The 26,019-nt window shown below is 43.2% G+C and overlaps 1 protein-coding gene across 1 annotated transcript in view; it reads right to left on the bottom strand.

The window, feature by feature from the left end:
• Positions 1-26,019, bottom strand: part of LOC145404992 (CD109 antigen-like) — a 172,832-nt gene that overhangs the window by 57,745 nt on the left and 89,068 nt on the right. Inside the window, exons 15-20 of the mRNA XM_080276493.1 lie at positions 23,104-23,220; positions 15,309-15,422; positions 8,762-8,880; positions 7,011-7,076; positions 4,819-4,983; positions 1,686-1,817 (exon numbers count right to left, since the gene is read on the bottom strand). Of these exons, the coding sequence (XP_080132619.1) occupies positions 1,686-1,817; positions 4,819-4,983; positions 7,011-7,076; positions 8,762-8,880; positions 15,309-15,422; positions 23,104-23,220 (713 nt within the window). The remainder of the gene's footprint in view (positions 1-1,685; positions 1,818-4,818; positions 4,984-7,010; positions 7,077-8,761; positions 8,881-15,308; positions 15,423-23,103; positions 23,221-26,019) is intronic.

The raw sequence follows: 26,019 nt of genomic DNA, 5'->3' as shown, positions 1-26,019 counted from the left end.
TTTCCCCTTTCACACTGCCTTACTTTCTTTACCTCCTTCCAAAACAATTTCTTACTCTCACTCCATTTCACATTCAGATTCCTCCCAAACTCTTCATCCACTTTCTTCTTACTCTCCTTCACCAGTCTCTTAACCTCCCTTCTCCTGCTCACATATACCTCTCTCTTCTCTCTCTCATCTTCTCCCCTACCTCTACTCGCCAACCATTCACCATATGCCTTCTTCTTTTGTTCCACAGCTCGTTTCACCTCATCATTCCACCATGCTGTCCCTTGCACACCCTAGTATCTCCTCCTCACTCCACAAACCGCCTCACACGCTGCGCTTATCTCTTCCGTGAATATCTTACATACGTCTTCCACCCCTTCCATCTGCTCTAGCTCATACATTCCCAATCTTTCTTCCACTATGCTCTTATACTCTGTCCTCTTCTCACTATCTTGCAATTTCTCCACTCTTCTCACAGGAGCTGCTTCCTCCTGTCTTCCCCTTCGCCTCCTCAACCACTTTCTTTGCAGCTCTACCTTGGCCATCACTAAGTGATGGTCCGAGACTCCATTCCCCCACCCTCTCCACACCCTTGCATCCAACACTTGTCTTCTCATTCGCTCATCCACACACACGTAGTCTATCATTGCCTTTCGTTCAACAAGTTCACCATCCATCCTCCTCATTACTATCCATGTATACCAGTGGATCATCTTATGACGAAAGTAGGTGTTGGCTATTGCCAACCCCTTACCAGCACAGATGTCCACCAAAGCACTACCATTCCCATCTACTTCCGCTGGCACACCCCACTTACCAACCACTCCATCCACTCGTACATTCCCGACTTTGCCATTCATGTCTCCAATCAACAGCACTCTCTCGCTCCTCTCAAACTCGTCCATACATGCTTCTACTCTTGCCCAAAACTCATCTTTCACTCTTGCCACTCGATCCTCTGTTGGAGCATACACACGCTTGTATACCTACTTTCATCCTCACCCATACAATCCTTGCACCCACTGTTCCATACTCTCTTATATTCTCCTTCCACTTCTTGCTTATCATCAGACATACTCCCTCTCTTGCCCTCTCATTCTCACTGACTCCCGCACATATACCTACACCGTATTCCCATTCTCTCATCCTTTCACCTTCCCATTTAGTTTCAGTCAATCCACATATATCCACTTTTGCATCCTCAAGCACCTGGACAATCTCTCTCTCTTTCACTTCATCATTCACTCCTCTCACATTCCACGTTCCCACCCTCAGAATGTCCTTTGTCCGTTCCTTAGTCGTCAACGTATGGTCCGTCCGGGTCCGAGGCGCTTTATTTGCTTTTTTAGTTAGTTCTTTTTACGGGGTGGGGCACTAACCCACCACCAACCCTTTTAGTCGCCTCGTACGACAAGCAGGGATACTGGGGGAGTATTCTTGAAAACCCCCTACCCCCCAATTTACAATATCAGTCCAAAGGATAATCACATCCCTGCAGCCAAAATCAAGTACAAAAATTAGCACATTTATCTACACATCAGCAGAGTAAACTATCTAGTTATTCACAAAAGTCAGCAAATCAGATAACATGATCAGATAATCTGGATAACTAATGCTATCATGTAAATCTCAAATTTCGCAATCAAATTCAGCATTGCAACAAATAAGATCTTGCATGTGGCAACATCATACAGTACCTCAACTTTGAGTTTGATAGATTCCTCATCCCGGCCAACTTGTGTGATGGCAGAGACAGTAAGCTCAATCTCCCCCTGATCCACTGTTGGTGCTACAGGTAAAATCACCTCCACCGAGTCATTTGGGTTAACCTATGTAGTAGGAAAATTATATACTGTAAGTACAGGCTATATAATATGCTACACTACAAACACACACACACACACACACACACACACACACACACAAACACATATCTATATCTATCTAGATAGACAGATAGATAGATAGACAGATATATATATATATATATCTATATATATACAGTATATATATATATATATATATATATATATATATATATATATATAGATAGATAGATAGATAGATAGATAGATAGCTCTGTGGCTAAAGTGAAGAGTGGCTGATAGAGCTTTAGGGAGCTGTTGCCCCTCCTAGCACTGAAAGGATTCTCGTTCTGTGCTAAGGGATCTTTGTATACAGCAAGTGTTAGGAATGTAATGCTGTATGGCAAGTAAGACCTTGACAGTAAATCGTTCGTTTTCGTTCGTTTTTAAAGGCTCCAACATGCTTGCATGTGTCGGCCTTGGTCACCTAATGGCGGCTCTCCATGCTGCACGATCCATTGCAGCCTCCCTGTTCAGTCCCTTAACCCTAAGGTCACACTTAATGACCTCGTCCCATGTCTTTCTCGGTCTACCCCTCATAACCCCACCCCCAATATTAACACTTCTCACCTTCCTCACCCAACTATCATCCCCCATCCTCTCCACATGTCCAAACCACCTCAATCTACCTCTCCTCATCACAACACCAATACACTCCAGTCCCATCCTACCTCTCAACTCTTCCATTGTAAACCCAGCCCCTCCAGGCCTTGGACGCAGGGATGCACTGCACATCCACCTAATCATTGTCATTTCTGTACGTCTGAGCCGGCGAATGTCTTCCTCCTTCACTGCCCAGGTCTCACTGCCATACAGCATTACACTCCTAACACACGCTGCATACAAAGACCCCTTAGCACGTAGGGAGAGCCCCCTCAATGTCAGGAGAGGCAAGAGCTCCCTGAACTTCTTCGAACCACTTCTCACCCTATCCACAGAGCTAGCTCCAGCCCCACCTCCAGCACACAACATGTCTCCTAAATAACAAAACTCTTCCACACACTCAAGAGATTCACCAGCAAGTTCAATTCTTTCACGTCTGACGATCTCCACCTGCTCACCCCGGCACGCCGTACACATAAAATCAGCATTATCTCGCAGTCTACCTCTGATACCACTACATCTCATATGCACCCATTTATCACACACACCGCACAAGATGGAATTACTTCCCACGCCCTTGTGGCAAACTGCACATGGCCACTCTCCCTCGTCTTTGACAGTACCGCCACCAACCCTAGATATCATCACTTTTGTTTTATCTGCATTTACCCTTAAACCCTTTTGCCCCATACCATCTCTCCACTTCCTAAACCTTTCCTCCGCCTCCCTTTCATTCTCTGCAATCAACACCAAATCATCAGCATACAACAACTCCCACGGAGTCCGTTTCTAAAGTCACGTGAAAGGGCTTCAAGTACCATGATAAACAACAAGGGACTCAAGACTGACCCCTGATGCACACCAACATTCACGGAAAACTCATCACTCAAATCTCCATTCACTCTCACCTGGGTGTGAGCACCCACATACATGGCCATAACCACCCTAACCAGCCACTCCTCCAAGCCAAGCTTTCTCATTGCCCACTTCACCACCTCTCTAGGGACTCTGTCAAAGGCCTTTTCCAAATCAACAAAAACAAAATAAAGATCCCTTCTCCTACCAATATATTTTTCCTGAAGCTGTCGAACAATGAATATGGCATCAGTGGTCCCCCTACCTGGCATAAACCCAAACTGCATCTCATCAATATTCACTCTTTCTCTAATCATACCTTCTAAAACTCTCTCCATTACCTTCATTATCTGATCTAAAAGCTTTATACCTCTATAATTCCCTCTTTCCAGGGCATCACCCTTCCCTTTATACACATTTACAATTACACTCTTCAGCCAATCATCTGGGACAACACACTCATAAATAATCCTATTTATCAGGTCAGTGACTAAACTCACCCCTATATCGCCTGAGGCCTTCAACATTTCGGCAGTCAACCCAGACACACCTGCTGCCCTCCCCACCCCCATCCCGCCCATTGCCCCACTCACAGTAGCAGCATCAACCAAAGGCCAAGGGCCAGACACTGGATCCGCTGGCTCCAAACCTTCCCTGTCCCAGTCAAACTCCTCACTCAACAACCGGTCACAATGCTCTCTCCATGCATCCCCAATATCCTCACTGCTCACCACTACCCTTCCTTCACCATTCCCCACACACCGCTCACCCACGACATCCCGATCATCCCCCCCCACCTGACCCGCCACCCCAAATATATTTTTCCTTTCCCCATGGCGGGTAGGAGAAGTAAGAGAATATGTGCAGACTCAAACATACAGAAATGACAATGTTTAGATGGAAGTGCAATGCATCCTTGAACGCAAGGCCTAGTGGGTGGCTGCGTTTATGACAGAAGAGTGGGAAGGAAAGATGGAACTGGAGTGTATTGGTGTTGTGATGAGGAGAGATAGATTGATATGGTCTGGGCATGTGGAGAGGATGGAGGATGATAACTGGGTGCAGAAAATGAGAAGTGTGAATGTTTGGGGTGGGGTTGCAGGAGGCAGACCGAAAGAGACCTGGGATGAGGTCCTAGAGTGTGAAGTCAGGGATAAGGGACTGAATAGCATGGCTGCCAGAAATCGTGCAGTATGGACAGCCACCATTAGGTGACCAAGGACAACATATGCAAGCACGCTGGAGCCTTTATAAACAAAATGAACAAAATGAGACACTGGTGTCATTAACATCCATGCCACCTTAAAGAGTTTCTTTTTAACTATTATTTTGATATATAATATCTCAAACTGAATACTAATATTAATCCTAATTTACATTTTTAAATGATGTACTTCCACCCATTGATTTAATTATGATAAATAGCAACAATTAAAAAATAAAAGAACAAAACATCAGGCCAGCAATATCTACCTGTCATCACACCCTCTCTCAACATGCTACATACCGAGACAAGATGCTGATGGTCTCCAGCTTCAAGACGTGGACTGTAGAAGTCAACAACACCGTATCGTTCAACTGCCACGAAGCGATGAGTGTCAGCACCATGCAGCACTAACAGGACAATCATTTCTTGTGGCAGGTTGTTGAATACCATGACTCGCATCCCAACCTGTGCAGGAGATAAAGAGAACAATGTTAAATTTTTCCGTTTCGTTTCATGACGCAGGATAGTGCTGTACAGCTGTACACAGTCATTCAGTTTTCACACTGAAGCTGAAAATTATTTTTCCATCTGAAAGAAAATAACACTATTAAACATGTCTGAGACACTTTTCCTGCTATTCATTTACATGAAGCACTGATTACTAATAGGGAAAAGGTACCATGATTATGCAAATACATTTTCTATGGTCTCAGGCTCTCACACTCATCCATCCATCCATCATCCAATCCTATGTTGCCCCAAGCAGGGCATAAAAGCCCTGGGTTAGGCAAGTTGGTCCTAACATTTAAGACAAGAGTGACCAGTCTCACTCATCCCTGAGTGCCATTACGTGAGTAATAAACCCCAACCATCCCTTGGATATAAACCTACACAGGCTCAATCCGATTGGTGCACCTTAATTACCCACTAAACCATCAGGCACCATAATCTGACACTGTCAAACCAGACCTGGTATTCCAGGTAGCATCCTTGTTCTTTTCTATACTGCAAACACAGTCTGGTTAATGGTTCATTGAAAACAATGATAATGAATAGGAAAGGGAGCACTGCAGTGTGTGTGGGGGGGGGGGGAAGTGTTGTATGACCAGATTGTGATTCCCACTCTAATGTATGCAGGTGAAGCCTGGGGCCTGTATGAAGGACACAAGTCAAGAGTGTGAGCAGTAGAAATGAGTTACCGAGAGGAGCATGTGGAGTCACATGAAAAGACTGACAGATACATGAGGAGGGGAAGGCATATTGTGGTACTGATGCGGATGCGATCAGTAGCATTACAAGAACCTAATTAAAAGTATTATAAGAAATCCCGTCCTCTTGAGATGGTTTGGCTATGTAGAAACGATGGAGAATGGGAGACAGACTAGGAGAATATGTGAATGTGGTGTAGGTCGAGGCTAAGGATCAGAGGGAAAGATGGAATAGAGAGATTATGAGAGGGGGGAGAGGCAAAAGTTAGAGGGAGGGCAGCCGGATGACAGAGGACAAGGCGATGTGGTGATCTATCTGTGGAGACCCCTTATGGGATTAAGGAGTCTGGCCATAGATAGACAGACAGATAAAAGCTCAGTCTTATGATAAATAAATACTGTAGATATATACAAGCAGAATGCTACTCCTCACCCTGCCCTAGGGTGGGAAAGGAGGTCCGGATGATGGTGATGATGATGATTCTATCTACTGTATTTATAAGCAAAAACTTGTGACATATACTTTTTAAAATGCAATTCTAGCACCTCTACCCTTTTGACACTCATCACCAACGCAGCCATCCTCATCATAAAAATTCAAAATCTCTTATTCACAAGGCATGAGAACACCCATAGCAGAGGTTCCCATAAATTTTCAAATTGGTGAACTTGGGATGGTCCTTGTCTTCTATGATCAACTATAATTTTTAAACAGCATTTATTTCTCAAAACTTAAAAAAAGATGTGGGGAGGGGGGGAGGCACCAACCCTCATCATATAAATCTCCAAACAAACTACCTCACTCCATCCTTAGGTGAGAAAAAAGGTCATAGTTAACTGTAAAGATTTCTTAAACATGCAACACAGCCTCACTCTGGCTGAATATATTTTGCCCATATACAAACTAGCAACTCTGATGGCAAGGGCTGATGGTGGTCAATGGGTTAGAGAAGTGGTCTGGTGCCCGAAGAGATGTGAACTTGATCCCTATCTGAGGATGAGAACAGTTTGATGACTTCAGTTTTGGTAAAACACACTACAGTGATCTTCCAGAAGACCAACCAACATGTCACAAAATCAAGCCCGCTAATACCCTCAGAGCAGTCTTGAATGAGATGTGTTTAGCATGTATTCAATATGGATTGTGGGTACTACTGTCCAAGTAGTGACATGTGAAGGTACATGGCACATATGTCCAATGGGCATCAGGGAACAAGCTGCCAAGTCAAGTCATGCCTAGGGTTAGACATATACAGGAAAAAAATAACTACAGTAACAACATACTTGTTCTCCTCTGCGGCATGAGTCTGGCATCTCCAAAGTGATGTACATAGGCGGCATAATGGAGTACTGAAAGGATGGAATTTATTAACTCAAACATCTTAAACAGCATTTTAAAAATACTTCCTTAATCAATAAACATGCATCATCCAAAATCATGACTGTATACTCTTATGTCCTTTTCAATGCTATACAAAGAACCCTCAATTCAGTTGACTATAATCCACTGGATTCTGGAAACAACGGACTAATGGTCATATTTTGGTGGCACAGGAGGATTCATAGCAATTTACTATCCACATTACATCTTAACATTCACATTCTACAGTAAGTTATTTACAGTAAATCACTTTAATATTTGCCTAGTTTGCATCAATAAGACAGAGATAATATTGATGTGCAATGCGTAAAACAAACAACTAAGGAAGATGCATTTTGAAGTCTCCAAATCCACTTTAGAATAAACCCTAAATTCACTCTTCCCAGGGTGTGTGTCCATATTGGCAACAGTGGACTGAAACTGGTACTTTAAAGAATGACCAAAAGAAGGTATGTTGGCTTCACCTTCCTATCCATACTTACATGCAATCAGAGTCATGGCATCTATTCTCCAAGTGTTGACTTATTGTCTGCATTATCATCCAAGAAAGCAAGTACAGTACAAATAATTAACAATCACTTCCAAAGAACACAAAGGTAAAATGAAGGTGAGGGAATAAGACTACTGCTTAAAAACTTGAAAATATAAAGATGAATGTTTCAGTAGCTCATGACTAAGGAGTATGGAATTAAATGAAAAAATCATGACTAAGAAGTATGGAATAAAATGCAAAAATCATGACTATGGAGTATGGAGTTAAATGGAAAAAAAAAAAAGATAAGACTAAAATCTTTGTACATGAATAAAAGCTCAGTGTTATTTAGAGTAATGTCTCATTCCTGTTTTTCCTCCTATTCAATTACAATCAAGTGACAAAAATAGACAATATTCCCCTCTTTTTAGTCAGTTAAATCAAGGTTTCCCTGTACAAATGAAATTATATGTTATGGTAATCAGTAAACAAAAGAGCTGAATAAAAAAGGTTTCCCTGTGCATATGACATGCTAAGTTAGGCCAGTCAGTAGACAAGAATTCTGCATGCATACATGTCTACACATATGCACATCCATACACATGTGCATAAACTCATACACAGAATCAGTGATTCTGTGAACAGGGTTACTTATGAATGGGTTACTGATAAATCATCAACCAGGAGGTGAAACTTGGGGGGGAGGGTGATCTATTCCCCATTCTTTGGCAGGTCGGTGGTGTAAAACTTAACGCAGGTGTAGCATTCATGCATATTTTTGATCAAAAAAAATGTTGTACGGTTAGCTAATATTTAATACTACCATAATACACAAATTCTGCATTCATTTCTGAACAAAATCCCAATAAAAAAAAACAGCCAATCTGGGAAGTGAAATTCTCCAAGTATTCCACACAACTGATGCCTCATTACAGAATGAGACTAACCAAACACTGAACGGTATTTTTTTTTTTAATACATTGCAATGCGACGGGATAAATTAAGGATGTACCAAAGCCCTCCAATCTGAAAGTCTCCCCAAACTGAACAAAATCCTGTGAATTTAGAGAGAAAAAAAAAATATATATATATATATATATATATATATATATATTCCAGTATTTAAGGGGTTAAGTGCTCCTCCTCCTCCTCCTCCTCCTCCTTGCCCTCCTAAATACCTACCATCTGTGGGGCTTCAATGAGTCCAAAGCCAAATTCTTTGCTGACACTGAAGGCATTGAGGACATAAGGGTCATCTACCTTGGGCATCTCTATGTTGTTCTGCTCGTGACCCTTGTGACCTGATAATGGAAATTAATTACTGGTAGTTGGAAGCACCCACCATCCACTCACTCAATGTAGCTCTATCTACAGATAAACTTACACAGAGTGACAAGCCAAATGATTTCCTGGAACTCAGGAAATCATTTACTGTTAGGTAGCAACCATATACTGTTACCCTGCATTTCCTGCAGGCACAAACAAAAGGGATGGGGTTTGGCAGGGGGTCAGTGTCCCTCAGTCTGTCCATTTTAACTACAGTAAAAGTCCAATTCTTCGGCATCCAATTCCCCGGCAAATCTGACACTTCGGCAGTTTTGAGAAATAGTCCCATTTACGAAAATCTCTGATCGTTCGGCAGATTTTCCGATTTTTTTCGTCAGTCTTGAAATTCTCCATGAGGACCCTCTACTGCTGGGGACTTCTTCCAGCAGTAGCAGAGTCCAATCAACCCCTTCTATTGTACATATGTAATTAGGGAACCTACTATAAGTTTAGGTAAGTGCATGTGAACTTGTAGGCCTACTGTACCATTACATTTATATATAGTATGTTCACTAATTTCTTTATTTTTCATATTCATGTATAGTACTGTATTCATTACAGTATTGTACAGTATCAAACAGTATACAGTACTCTCTCCAAGCACATTTGTAATGATATGAGTAGTGATGATAGTGTTCACCGAAACATATAAGGTATTGAGTGGGTAGGGTTTTTGATAATTCGGCAATTTTGATTTTTTGGCACTAGCCTGGTCCCATAGATGCCGAAAAATAGGACTTCTACTGTAATTGGCAAAAACTCAGGAAGATGTGAAGGGTCCTGCCCAGAGCACCTCCAAATTGGGCACATTTATATGGCCATGTGGAATGTGAGATGAATTATGAGGAAAGTCTGAGGGTAGAAGTAGTCACTATGCTCAGGAATGCTAGGTACACCGTGATGACAGCATTTGAATTGAGGATGAAAGGGTGTGAAAGGGAGGAAAGGAATGATGTGAAATGTGCAAGGTCAGATATGAATGCCCATGGGAACTGCAAAATAGGAGTTGTGCTGCTGATCAATGATGAAATACAGATGTTCATAAAAGATTACCAACGCATCAGCTAGAGATGTATGTATGTGAAGTTCAAATTTAAGAAGGTGAAAGTGGCAATAATCATTGTGTTTCCACCTTGCATTGATAGGCGAGAGGGAGAATAAGACAGGTTCTGAAATCAGCTGGAAGAAACAACTGGATAAATGCCCAGGAGTTATAAAGCTTTTGCGATGGACAACATGAACGGAAGAGCTGACACTGGTCTTGTAAATGATGCAGATGGGTCATTATGGAGTACCAGCAGAGAATGACAATGGAAGGCGACTAAAGGACATGTGTCAGAGTTTATACATTTGTAATTAGTAAAATTACACATGGTACTGAGGGAATGGAGACAATACCCAAAGGAGTCTGACTGCTTATGTAAGTTGTTGAGAGAACAATGCTTGGGAGTGTTACTAATATGAAAGCATTGAGAGGATGATGCAGAAGTCTATCTGATCCTATAATTCTGGTACGGTATACATTTTAAGCTGAGAGAAGCAAGGTGGATGTGAGAGAGAGAGAGAGAGAGAGAGAGAGAGAGAGAGAGAGAGAGCACAAGACTGAAACAAAGAAGTTAAGAAACAGAGAAAGGACAGATGAATACAGTAAGGTCCTTTTATAAGAGCATCCATTACATGAGAATTTAATGTTAGCAGGCTGACAACTACAATAAACTCTCGTGACTGGTGTTAAGTTGCCAAGGGGGTGTCAGTAGCTAATGTACTGTGGAATAATGAGATAGTGACATAATACCCTCCCGAACCCCCCAAGGGGGGGTCTAATCCCCTTTAAGACCCTATATTTGCACTATATAACTGTTCAAACAGAAAAACAACCTTAAATACTGTAAAAGGAAAGATAAAATATCACTGTATTGTAAGGGGGGTTCCAATGCTACAAATAGTTACAGAGTACAGTAATCCCTCGATTATCCGATGTTATAGGGCCAAATGCACGTGTGGGTAATGGTTCCGTCTGGATAAAGGAGTTCTCCTGTGGCCCCCCTTCATACATAACCTAACTCTGAAAGCCAAAGTGAAAGGCCATTACAGTACATCGTACAGCACACTCACTCATCTGATTACTGTATTTATTTATTCTCTCTCTCTCTCTCTCCCCACCCCCAAGAGAGGGAGGGGGAGGAAGGGAGGGAAAGGAGGACCGAGTGAGGAGGGACCAATTCTCTCTCTCTCTCAATCTCCCTCCCCTAAAGTGGGAAGGAGACAGGGGGGGAGGGAATGGATGAGAGAGAGAGGAGGGATCGATGTTATGCCTATCTCCCCCATTTGTTTACTATAGAAGGGACAACATTTAGGTCATTCCTGTATCTATTCTCTCTCTCTATCCCACACATGAAAAAGGCCCATGTGTACACATACACAATCTTTCCCTCACTCAAAAATACTACCACATAGCTAGACAGGGTTGCGCCACAGGACTATTCCCGCTGGACACAAGCGTTTTGTCCAGATAAAATGGAAAAATGTACGAATAATGGTTCTGAACAGCCAGATCACAGCATCTGGGAAATTTATTGTCTGGAGAGTGGCCGTCCGGATAACAGAGGGATTACTGTACATAACCTACGGGAAAAAAGGGAGTTCAGTGTTCGACACCACCAACTTATACCTATAATGCTTGGTAAAGCAGTTTTCAACAAGAACAAAGGCTAATTACATCTAAAACACACATACAGCAGGTCCCTCACGCTGAACTGATTTAACCAGATTATGCAATCAGTTGTTAAATTAAGGGTATCATGTAAATTGGTCCTGTGGACACAGAGATATGTTTTTCTTTAAAAAATCTCACAGAGATAGACCTCAACTTAATCTGTCTCCTCTCACCCCCTCTTAATTTTCTCTCACTTTTCCTCTTCTTCTTTTCTCCTTTCTTTCCTTTTCTCCTCCCGTTACTTCTACTCCTTTTTCTCATTCATTTTCCAGCTGCATCCAATGGTTATACACCCTGTCCCCGTTATAACGATGAGATGCATTTGGGGAAACCCATTGTTGAGCTGGGGTATCATTAACAGGGGATGTTATGACATAGAATGTACAGGGATGCACCAAAGAGCCTTGGGATCCAATCTCAAACAAGTCCAAAACCCACCCAAATGAGTCCAAAAACAAGTTTCTGGCTCACCTAAACCCCCAAAATAGCTTTAAAACAAGCTAAACTATGCCTAAAAGCAGTCTGTAACTCACCTAAACCCAAAAATAACATCTGAAAATCATCAAAAATAAGTCTGGAAAAAAATTAAACTTAGTAAACTTGGCCTTGGTTCTGTTGATGGGTATTGTATGGAAAGGACAACTTCCTGCTTACTGGTCTACTGACCTGATTACTTACACACCTTTCTTTGGTAAAGTTATAAGTTGGAATAGGTTTCAGTACATTCTGAGCCGCCTCCACTTTTATGACACAGACGACCCTGCTAATACTAATAACACAGAAAAAATGAGGAGAATTAGGCTTGTTTTTGATCACCTACAGGAAACGTTCTGCTCATTATTTTATCCTTCCAGAGACCTCGTCACAGATGAGAGTCTTGTGTTGTGGAGAGGCAGTATTTCCTTTCACCAGTACATACCCAGCAAGAGACACAATTTTGGGTTCAAGATCTTTGTTATGTGCAACTGTAAAACTGGTTATGTGCAAAACATAGTCATGTACAATGGTGCACAGACAGACATAACAGAAGATCAAAGTATTGGACTCTCTGGCATTGTGGTGAAGACCATGATAGAGGAGTACCTTCATTGTGGTCACGTCTTGTACTTGGACAACTGGTACACTAGCCCCCTTCTCGCTCAGTACCTCCACCTTCATGACACCAGAATCTGTGGCACTGTCAAGAGAAGCCGCTGTCATATGATGAAACTTGGGAGGAAACTCGATAGGAATGAGGTGGTAAATAACAAGGCAAACAACATCCTCTCCACTGTATGGAACCAAGTGAGAGAAGTTTCCCTCCTGTTGACGGTACACCACCCCCTGATGCACCGCACAGACTCTGTGGAGTACACCAGCCAGAGGAGGGCCCACAACTGGAAACTGGAATCAGTAGTGGAGTACAATGTGAACATGAGGCAGGTAGACCAGTCTGACTCTATGATTTCCAGTGTCAGGACCACGATGAAGTGGTACAAGAAACTCTTCTTCCACCTGCTCGATATCTCGGTCCTCAACTCCCACTACCTCCATACCTTGACGACAAGAACCTTCAAGACCTTCGAGGAGTTTGTGAGGGAGTTGTCCTGAGAGATCATCGGGAAATATGCAGAGGAAAAGCCCCACCCCCACATCCAAACCTCCGCTGCCGGCCAGACGCCCATACGCCTCACAGGACGCCACTTCCTTAGCTTCATCCCCTCTACACCAAACTGCCCCAGACCACAGCACCGCTGTCATGTGTGCAGCAACTCCAAAATCAGTGCGACCACTGGCAGACGAGACACGAGATACGAGTGTGTCGATTGCAATGTCGGCTTGTGCCTTGAGCCCTTTTTCAAGGAGTTTCTCACCCTACTACCTTACTGATAATGTTTGTATATACTCTAGGTAAGGCCATTGAATATGTGATACCGTGTGCTTGCGAGAATATCACGCTCACTATAATACTAAGTCTGATATATATGTGATAACGGTTGGAAAATGGTAATAATCTCTGTGGAAAGGTATAGTACCCTCGCGTCCAGTACGGTATTTTTGTCAGACAGTACTGCCATACTGGACTAAATCCGTACTGGACAAACAACAGACCTTATGGGAAAAATGAATAATGTCAGATAAGCCTTGAAAAAGTCCCCCCTGAATTCAACTTAACTACATTTTGAAACAATTAAGATTTTACGAACCTTTAAGGTGAGTGGTGATGGGCTTGGGGGAGGAAGGGGGAGCGGTATCCAAAGCTGTAGGAGGTCCTACTGAACCCCTGAAGGAAGGCCTTCAGGATCCTGAGGAGGCCTCTCTGTCTCAACCTTCCTCATAAATCCTTCATGGTCACACACTGACATCGTCATCTTCGTCATCAGGGGAAAGTGCAATACTACAATGTGACTGGCACACGACACGAGTCACGAGGAAGGCGTACCGGACTAGCGTGGCAATGCTAGGGAAACATTCCTCAGTGTCTGCCATCTTCCCACGCCTGGGTGGATAACAGTACTGGACGCAGAACATCAGTACTAGAGAAGAACTCTTCGGATTTGGCCCACTTTGCGCAGCTGATCCGTACTAGCCTAACAAATCCGTACTACAGTAATAAATTATTTTATTTTTTTGCCAACCATACTGGACGAGAATAGTACTGGACAAACGCGTACTGGACGCGAGGGTACTGTATAAGGGAAGTTGAAAAATAGAATGCAATACTGTGTGCTTGCGAGAATATCAAGCTCACTATAATACTAAGTCATGTATATGTGTGACAACAATGGTAATAATCTTTGAGGAAAAGTATAATGGAATTTGAAGAATAGAATGTAATACTGTGTGCTTGCGAGAATATCATGCTCTGCATGTAAATATGTGATAACATTACACTCACTATAATAGTAAGGCCTGTCAGTATGTGATAACAGTTTTAGAAGTTGAATTAGTATAATCTTTGTGGAAAACTATACTCGGTCAAAAATAAAAAAGGAATACTGTGTGCTTGCAAGAATATCACGCTCAATATAATAGTAAGGCATGTCAATATGCAACAATATTACGCTCACTATAATAGTAAGGCCTGTCAATACGTGAAAAGTGTTATAGAGAGTTGAAAATGGTATAATGATTGTAGAAAAGTATAATGTAAGTTGAGAAATAAAACATAAGTTGAAACAACAGTCTCAGGGAGTAAGTGTGCCAGAAATTGGTGATATTCAGGTGTTCCGATAATGAACCTACGCTTATACTGCCTATATTTTTGTTTGAAAATCAATATATTCTTGTAGTACATGTAAATTTTGACCATATAACTGTATATTTATGTATCATGGGTGGTTTGGAATAGTTACCCCACCATAGAAAACAACGCAGAAGCTGCACCACACCTCCATAGAGTACGAGCCCCTGGTGCGTGGAGGCTTACCTGTCCCAATCACTTATGAGCGTAGGTAAGCACTTTCTTAGTGATTTTCCATTGTTTCTCATCAAAAGCAGAGGTTTGAGCCAAAAATAAATAAATAAATTAATTAATTAATTAAATTAAATAAATTAAAATAAAAAATTTGTTGGGTTTTGGGGGTGCGTTTGGTAATAAATTGGTCAGTATGGGGCAGGTTAATAAACAATACATTATCATTACTATTATTATTATTATTATTATTAGTGCCAAGACTATTAACACAAAATGATCAGTATACTTACCTATGTTTATGTCATGCCAAAGCCAATCTCCCTTTTCAACATCATAGAACTCAGAAAACTTGCTGTAGCGGTGGATGCGGAAGTCTGTCTCTATGTCAGACAATGGGTCACCACCTGCAAATCAATAAAATCAATAAATACTTGCTTCAACGTGATGCAGTTTTACGTTGTGAACTTTTCTCAGGGGACTAAGGCACTGCCATAGTTTGGAGGACTTTGTTGGAGCATATAGCAGTTTATTACCAGCTGCCCTATATGACAATTAATCATCGTCAAACATTAGCATGCACTCTAATGTTGGAATCTACATGATAGTGGTTACAAGAATGAAGCAATAATATAATTAATCTACACCCTACGGAAATATCAGTTTCTTCCAGTTGACTAAAATCTACATAAAACCTTGTATAGATTCTTTTGACTTCCTTCACTCAATTATCATCCATTTCTTTTTCCATACTGTACTGGTACAGCATTCTATCTTATCCTTCCAGCAAATACTTAAACTCACTCCTCCTCATAATCATCCTCACCCAGGCTTCTACAGTAATACAGGATACAGAATCCAAAGACTGGCTCTTCAATCACATTAGGAACATGAAGCAGAGGAGAGAGTAAGTTCCAAGCAAAATCTCTCCATCTTCTGTGCCACAAGATTTGAAGTGACTTAAAGCATAAGTTTGGGCCAATGATGTCGCTAGGCTATATCACGTTGCAAAGACATTCTATCCTCCACTACACTAATATATGCTGTAGCAGTGCTGCTGTTGTCGTTACTGCTGCTGAGTTACCCTAGTCTGTCTGGCTGTGCAGACTCATCAAACAAAGACAGGCAACCACAATGGCAAGGCCATCTCATGCAGTGAACCAATGTCTTTCTCTAGCAGACAGTGTCTTGCCACAATGAGGCACAGGTAGCAGTGAGGAGGTTGGTTCCTGAATGGACACTGCAATTGCATCTTTCCACCCTGTTAACAGGGTCACCATAGTAGGCTCCTTATCACCCTGTGACTGTGCTATATGGTCACCATCTAGCAATGTAAATAGTTTCCTAGGGTATAGGAAACTAATAAGCTTGAAATCATTGTAAAGTCAAGAGTGGATGGAAGAGTAATAAAGAGTGACAGGAAGGATGGGAAAAATATGAAAAGAGGAGGGAAAACAGAGAACAAGAATGATGAGGGTGAAGAAAGAAGTAGGCAGTACTACTGTACTGTACATCAAGTGAGTGGATGATGGTCACCACCACATACGTTACCACATTCTGCAATGCGGTAACACATGGAATTAAAAGTAACACTCTAGTTTCCCAGATAAACATGAAAATGCATCCAGTCTTCCTCATAAGTAATCCCTCCAAGATCCGACGTAATAAAGCCCAAGCAATGTCTGCGACTTAGTCTTGTCCGGGACTTGGAAAAAATGCCCCTGGACCCCGACCCAACCTAACTTTGAAAGCCACCTAAATAACTCCCTACCACCACCCACACCACCTCCCCCCCGTGCTGCAGCAGCCAACACACATCCCACACACAACATAAAAATCCTTCAGTTAAAACATAGATGGCATAAACACCAAAAAACAAGAACTCACACAAGTCATCAAACAACAGAACATACACAATGCCATCTTACAAGAAACAAAACTACACAGAGCACAGAAAACACCAACATTTCACAACTTCACCGCCATTCGACAAGACCGGGCCGACGTCGGTGGCGATGGACTCATCATCCTGGTACACTAACCCATCAACTTTGCAGATACCAGTGCACACACAAAGTCACTTCTCCCCCCACATGTCACCACAACAGAAATACAATCAATTAAAATACGCACTGGTAACAACACGTAACAATCGTTAACACATACATTCCCCCCCAGTCATCCCCCACAGTACCACACAATTACTCTCCACAGATACACCACATCACTAACATACCCAACATCATTCTGGGTGGTGATTTCAATGCCAAGTCGTCGGCCTGGCACGTCAATAACCCTGACACAGACAGAGGGCTGGTACTACAATCCCAGACAGATCATCTCTTCATAATGAACAATCTCCAACAACATACCCACATCCCACACCAAGCCCTCTTCCTCCCATCACCCCCAGACATCACCTTCTTCTCCCTAAACCTCACCCCCCCTACATCCTGGAGAGTGGTCAAAACCCTAGGTTCTGATCACCTCCCAATCATCATCACTACCAAAACCAGAATCACCCCAGCTGGCCACAGATACACATACCCTAATTATAAGAGAGCCAACTGGGAGGCCTTTGCAACTGAAACAGAACAACATTTTAAAACATTAAACGGTACACCCATCACAAACATCAACACTGCTGTGCACACTTACAATACAATTATACAAAACGCAGACAAAAGACACATCCCCAGCGGCAACAGAAAGAGACACAACCCCAACTTCACACCAGAAATTCAAGGCCTCATCAGTCAACGTGACACACTGCGACACTCCTCAACACTCCATACACAAGACACCATACAACAAATACAAGAACTCAATGCTCAAATAAACAATAAAATATCAGAACAGCAAACACTAAAGTGGAATAATTATCTCCAAACACTTGACCACATAACAAACACCAGCAAACTCTACAAAACACTAAACAGCTTCACACTATCCAACAACAACACTACACACTCACATGCTGCCATCACAACAACAGACACCATACCTTCAAACAAACAACAAGCAAACACTCTCATCAATCACTTTTCACAAGTCAGCCATCTAAACCCCCATTCAGAAGACTGATGTATCATCCAACGTAAGAGTTCCCCACAGACCCAGACTACACACCTTTCACTGACAACCAGACGAAGCACGTCATTAGCAACCTTAAGCACTCATCTGCCTGTGGACCACACAACACAAGCAACATTCACCTTAAACACCTTGGACCACAAGGCATACAAGTACTCACCAACATATCAAACTACAGTTACTCAAACAACATAATACTCAACATCTGGAAGCATGGCATTATAATCACTCCCTAAACCCAACAAAGACCCCACGACACCTTCCTCACACTGCCCCATCACACTCCTCTGCACCCCCTCAAAAGTCACTGAACGACTGGTACTACAACTAGTCGCACCTCACATTCCTCTAGCCCAATCACAACATGGCTTTAGGCCACTACACTCCACAAACACCCTTCTTACAGACCTCACACAAAGAGTTTTTGGCCACCACACAGAACACTCCTAGTCACACTAGACATCAGCAAAGCTTTTGATGCCATCTCCTGCCACAACCTCACAAACAAAATACTCAACACAAACATGCACAATGACACAAAAAGATCGTTGGCAAACTACTTAGCAAGCAGATGTGCACAGGTAACATTTGCCGGTCAGTCTTCTAACATCAGAAACTTCACAAGTGGCGTCCCCCAAGGATCTGTTTTGTCCCCTACACTCTTTAACCTATACATTAACGACATACCCACACTCCACACACCACAGATACACATAGCTTCCTATGCAGATGATATAACACTTACATGTACGCACCAAAACACAAACACAGCTGCACACATCCTCCAACCTTACCTCAACACACTACACGAATGATTCACCTCAAACAGGCTCCAAATATCTATCTATCTATCTATTGCCAGACGCCTCAATCCCGTTTGGGGTGGCCACAAACAAATCGCCTCCACGTCGTCCTGTCCCCTGCCATTTCACTGCCCTGCTCCCAACTCACACCTCCCTCTCTCATATAGCACCAGCCAAATCTACAGTGACCCTTCTCACAAACTGGACAGCAGAACACAGTCACATCCCACACCTCACCATAAACAACACTCCCCTACCACACACACACACACACACACACACACACACACACACACACACACACAATATCCTTGGTGTAACATACAATACATCAATGTCATTTAAACAACGCATCACAGACATTAAAAATAAAATAACACCAAGACTCAATGCCTTGAGGTCACTTGCCCATACAACATTCGGACACAACAAAGAAACCACCACCACAGTATACAAACAATACATACATTCAGTGATGAATTATGCAAGCCCTGCCTGGGCTCCTAACCTCACCAAAACACACTACAACACTCTACAGACCATACAGAACAAGGCCCTAAAAATAATCACAGGCTGCACAGATACTACACCCACAGACCACCTACATCAAGAAACCAAAGTCCTCAAAGTCAAGGACCATCTAGACATGAGAGGCACTCAGATTCTTGCTGCAACCTCCACAAACCCACAACACCCACTACATTACATGGCAGCACACCTACCCTCACCAAGGAACATCAAAACAACACCCAGCACACGATATCATACACAAATACTGTCATCTCTCCCTGCTCGCCCACCTCAGACCAGCTTGCAGAAGCATATCCCCACTCAAATCACTCACCACTCCATTCAGTCACTTAAAGACAACACACAGCTGCATGCATGGCCTCCTGACATCCACCCTTCTGAATCCTATCTCCCTCGTGAGGACAGAGTCCACCTGTCCAGGTTGAGATGTAGGCATCATCCAGCCCTCTTAAGCTACCTGAAGAGGCTGGATGACTCCGTTGCTGATGCCTGTCCAGGATGTAACACAGCACCCCATGCTATTAAACACATTATGGAAGGCTGCATTGCACACAATCACCTACGCCAACAACACAACATACACTCTTTGAGAGCTCTGTGGGAAAGCCCGGTCTTGGCCATGGCCTTCCTAAGGGACTCGAGGCTGTTCAGACAGACTGCCTAGGGAACAACTACTACTACTACTACTCCCTACCAGACATGCACAGCACCTATTTAAGACCCTATGCACACAAATAAGGGGCAGAAACCATAAAATAAATGAAAAGGAACCAGAGAATGAGAAATTAGAAGTGAGTAAGGAAAATTTCTAGCAGTGTACAGGGTACTTACGACACGTCTGTGGCCGTTGAGAAGATTAACCCACCTCCTCTCAGGCTCTGACAGTGGTGAAGGTGCACATGAAGCACGTACAATAATCCACTGATGCACAGCACTTCATCCACTGCAATGTGAATTATAATTTTTTAACACTGCACATTCTGTTCTTACTTGTGCTGCACTTGAAACATGCCAGTGTTGCACTCAGCACTTAATCCTTTGCACTCTGAATTCTTATTTCTTAGCACTGCACAACACTGTAAATTTCCATGTGGTCTAGTGGCAATGTATTGCAGTTTATTCACTGTCAGACAGAGAGAGAGTAGGTGTTGCAGGTGGCTCAAGGCGCATCGGTGAGACGTGGTGATGGGCTACCCACTGCAAATGACTCTGAAGATAGCTACAAACTCACGTCCAGTGAAGACTCCGTCATGGCCGATAAGCTGGGCTGTGGCTTGGAGGTAGAAGGCAGGTCTTGGTGAGGCAGTGGTGTGGAGCCAGGGTTGGCCACAGCGGGGGTCATGGGCATGAAAAAGTTGTCAATGGTTGATTAACGAAAGGTATGGCGATCCTGGCAATCGATGATGTGCTGCCTAAAAGCACGCACTTCCTCCACAAGTCCCAGGGGCCCCATTTCCCTGTCGCAGTCCCGGGTGTTCCAGGTAGTCAAGAATGAACTCGACATGTTCCCGGAGTGCGCTCAGCTTGGGAATGGCTGGAGTAGTGGCGCAATGAGAGAAGTCTGCATTATCGTCACTGTCCTCATCAGAATCTTCAAGCTGGGTACCTGTACCTGCAACAGAAGAGCGATGTCGATATCAGACATGATCTAATACCCAGGATTGCCCTTGTCCTCATCTAACCCCTCACACACTTCGTCCACATCCACCTCATCGCCAGCCGCACGAAGATGCGCATGGAAGTCCTCCATGTCAAAACCTAGAAAGTCATGCACCAAATCGGCTTCAAGAAGCAGACGAGTCCAGCCACTTTCCAAAGTCTTGACAGGGACTTCTCTCCATGCACTGGCCCAGTTGTAAATGGCTGACTTGAGGTCGTAGCGACGAAGGTTTTTCAAGTCCGCTGGCCTCGCATGTCCCGTCCCTCCCTGCGCTCGTCCTCATCCTTGAGAACAACCATCACCTCGTCCAGGAACTTACAACAGTACAGCCACTTCGTTGCCACGATCACTCCTTGGTCCATTGGTTGGATGAGAGCAGTCGTATTAATTGACAAAAACATGCACCTAATGTGGCCATTCTTAGCCACAAACTCCTTGTCAGACAGAGGCACAGGTGCATTGTCCAGGAAAAGGAGAGCCTTTAACTGGCCACATGGAATTCCCAGTGTCTTCATCTGATAATGGATGACCTCCTTGACGAAGTGCTGGTGAAACCAGTCTTTGAAGATCTTGGCTGTGAACCAAGTCTTCACAGAATGGTACCAAACGACAGGAAGGACATCCATCAACCCACGAAGGCACCAAGGCTGCTTTGCACAGCCAACATAACAGGCTTGAGCCAGTGCATGACGTTAGAAATGGCACAACACAAAGCAGATATCCGCTGCTTGGAGAGCTTGCGTCCAGGTACACGCTTCTCCGTCTCCTCTGCTAGGGTGTTCGTGGGCAGCGAGCGATAGAACGGACCAGTTTCGTCAGCGCTGTAGACTTGACCGAGAGTGAGGCCCTCCCTGTCAATCAAGCCCTTCACCTTCTGCCAAAACTCTTCTACTCCCTCCTCATTGGTGTCCAAAGCTTCGCCATGGGCCTAACAGTTGGTTAGGCCATGTTGTAGTTTGAAGGCAAAGAGCCACCCTTCGGATGCCTTGAAGTCTAGGGAGTTGTGTAACCTTGCGAACTTTTCAGCGGCAGCCTTCAGCTCCATGCCACTCACCAGCACACCAGCAGCACGTCGTTGACAATACCAAATCAATGTGCAGCAGTCAATTTTGCGAATCTGGGAGGGTACTTAATCTTCCTCTACACGTTGCAATTGGTCTTTGATGCGAAGGCTGCCATGTACTGGGTGGGTTTGTCCCAGGATTTCTCGATGTCATACAAGGTAGAGAGGGCCAGGTTGAATTCACAGAGGATAAGGAAGGTCGACCATCCCACATCCACCTTGTCCAATATCTCCCTCTTCTTCTCCAGAGTCAGAACCACCCATTTCCTCTTCTCGGGTGGCGGGGACATCGTCACACACATAAGTAAGAGGCAATAGGGGAACAGCAGGGCCTGCAGTAGGTAGGGGACAATCACAAAAGCGAGCACATGGGCACCATGAAAAAGAGCGTGCAGTCACAACGGTAGGTAGGCGGGAAATGGGGAGGATGCAGGGGCGCTCTAGTGGAGGTCACCACAACTACGTGCCAAAACACGGCTGTTCGTCATCGCACAGCAAATTTAGAGTAGGAGCGAACGCATATGGGCTTTTTTTTTTTTTTTTTTTTGGTGTCCCAGATGGCCATATATCTTAGGGAATATGCCGAGATTAGGACTAATGGACCCAAGCCAAAAATGTCCGGGACTTGGGGTATCCAGGTCTTGGGCGTCCGCATCTTAAAGGGATTACTGTAATTGGAATTAAAAGTGACATTCTGCTCCATCATTCAATAAAAAACATCAGCTATATAGAGCCTAAATGTGGCACTGTCTTCACTGACGTCTTGTGCTGCCCAGTCAGCATTTCATATTTATAAGCTACATACACATGAAATTAAAAGTATATTTCTTGTTATTATTCATTTCACTGGAGTAGTAAACTGCTCCATGTCATATCAATTACATATTGTGGCACAAAATTTCAGCTTCATATGAAGAAAATAAAAGATGTAAACTCACACTCTACTTCATCAAAGGCATCACTGCAGTCAACATAACCATCACATTTCTTGAAAGTTGGGTAGCATCCCCCCACAAGACAGGGTGAATATCCCTCTGTCCTATTGCATCTGCTCTCTGGAGAAAAGAAAATACTGTATGATAATACTGTCATATACAGCTATCAAACTCAGAAGAAAAAAAATGTATACTTTGGGAACAATACACAATACATTTTACTATGTTTTCTGCATGTCAGGATACTTAAAATACTATAACATCAAGACATAATAATAAAGCTATGAACAGTCAACCCTCAATTTGTGCATCTATGTATCCAGAAATTTTACTTTGCAAACTAAAATCTGCACATTGCAACACTGAAACCCTATATGGCCAAGTGGTATGGTGAAATTCCCAAATTTTCCCAGTCTCTCCTTTGGCCATTGTGAAGAATATTTACCCCTCACCCCTCCAACCATACCTAACAATCACTGCAGAGCACATACAACCTCTGGGAACATCACTGGGCATAAAAAGGGGATAACTGGAGTGTTCCATCATCATCATCATCATCTAATCCCATGCTGCCCCATGAGGAACGTAGGAGCCAGGGGCTAGGTTAGTTGGTCCTGACATTTAAGATGAGAGTGACCAGCCTCACTCATCCCTGGGTGGCATTATGTGAGCAATAAACCCCAACCATCCCTTGGATACAAACCTGCACAGGCTCAATCTGACTGGAGTGCCTTAATTGCCCACTAAACCACCAGGCGCCATACTCTGGTTATATGGTTACCACCCAGCATAGTAAATGGTTTCCTGGTGTACATGAAACTATCTGGCTTATCACCCATAGGCAGAAGGACGAGGAAAGAATGATGGAAAAAAAAACAGAAGAGGGAGTGCAGAGTCATCCACGGTCATAAGGTAGAGGAAAGAATGAAGGAAAGGAAGACAGAAGAGGAAAGATGGAAGGAAGAAAGGAAAGGGCAGTCACCCAAGAGCAACACTACACTCGATGTAGTGCTGCTCTCAGGTGTCTGCCCTTTCCTCTCCTCCTTCCTTCTTTCCTTCCTTCCTCTTCTATCTTTATTTCATTCTTACCTCATCCTTCTGCCTAAAAGTGACTTTACACTCACTCTTCTGTCTTTCTTTCCTTCATTCTTCCTCTTCCTTCTGCCTATGGGTGACTCTACACTGAGTGACAAGCCAAATGGTTTCCCATATGCCAGGAAACCATTTACTATACTGGGTGGAAACCATATACACTGTAACCAAATTATGGCGCCTGGTGGTTTAGTGGGTAATTACGATGCTCCAATTGGATTGAGCCAGTGAAGGTTTATATCCAAGGGATGGTTGGGGTTTATTGCTCACATAATGCCATTCAGGGACAAGTGAGGTTGGTCACTCTCATCTTAAATGCCAGGACCAACTTGCCTAGCCCCGGGCTCCTAAGTTCCTCATGGGACAACGTAGGATTGGATGATGGATGGATGGATGGATTATGATACAGCTGTAAATAATTATATGATGAGATTGCATCAAGTGAAAACCCATCCCATGACTATATACTGTATTGTATACTAAAGTCGATTAACATGCACTCAATGGGGATAGAGAGGGAGCCAAAAACCATGTAACCTAAAATCTCACAAAAACCTTACCCTTTTAAGCTTGCCTCTGGTGCCCTCAGTAGAACCACGCTTTCCACTAGGGACAGCATCTTTGCCAGACGTGATTTCCAAGTCACAAGTTTCAGTACAGTATTTCACACAAATATATATCACTCCACTTACCTGGTGATAGTAATGGTGTTCCTATGACCTTGTAAGCATGAAAAGGAATGAAAGGGAGACTATTACACCAAAAGTAAACACTGGGCGGCCATTATGGCTCAAACATCGGACTGTTTTTGTGCCTAACACACTCATGTACAATTTTTCGCTTCAGAGTTATGAACGATGAAGAAAGAAAGAAAGAACAACGCTAATAATTTTATGCCCAAAGTTTGCAATGCCTATGAAATTTAGCAGGACTCAGCGACTACCTCTGCAATTAAATAACAAAGACTTTTTGGTCCGTTTGCATAAAGCTGGGCTTCAGAAATGTTTTATTGCATGGTCCCCTATGACTGATATATGTGACATCACTGGAACAAGGGCCACCTCTTCATAGCAAACATTTTTACACACTATCTATCTATCCATAGCCACATGCCTTAATCCTTAATTCCATAAGAGGAGGCCACAAACTATTTACCTCCATGTTGCCCTATCCCCTGCCATTTACCTGCCTTATCCCCCCCCCCCTCATATACCTCTCCACTCCATCCCTCCATCTCATCCTCACTCACCCCCTCCCTTTCCTCCCTGCCAACTCACTCACATACTCTCTCCACATTAGTCACTAGCTCTCCATCCTCCCCACATCCTCCTAACACATTCTATCACATCCATATTCATACCACAATGCTCCTTTACTCACTCATTTGTCAATCTGTCTCTCCATATAGCTCCACATGCTACTCTCAAATAACTCATTTCCCCTGCTCCCACTCTTGACATACAGTATGTTGTTCCAGCAAGGTCCAATCTTCGCTTCCATATGTTAGAGTTGGTATCACAATAGTATCATCCAGCAACTTTTTTACTTCTATATTAATTTTGTATTTCTTATCACTCCTTTCAAAGAACCAGCTACCTTTCTTCCTTGTTGTATCCTTTCAAGCACTTCATCCTCTAAACTTTCATACTTACTCATCACACTACCCAGGTACTTAAATGCAATCATGTTTTCCATTTCCTCATCACCCAACCTAACTGTACATTAAGTGACTTCATTTCCCTTTGCAAACCATAACTTTACTCTTCCCTACATAGCCTTCAGATTCTGCTTCTGACACACTCTCCCAAACTCATTCGCCAAGCCTCA

Source organism: Coenobita brevimanus, chromosome 65 (assembly GCF_032717465.1).
Source record: "Coenobita brevimanus isolate Jiangsu-jjx chromosome 65, ASM3271746v2, whole genome shotgun sequence".
Classification (NCBI taxonomy): domain Eukaryota; kingdom Metazoa; phylum Arthropoda; class Malacostraca; order Decapoda; family Coenobitidae; genus Coenobita; species Coenobita brevimanus.
The sequence above is the reverse complement of the archived record's forward strand: the minus strand, read 5'-3'. Positions and strand labels throughout refer to the sequence as shown.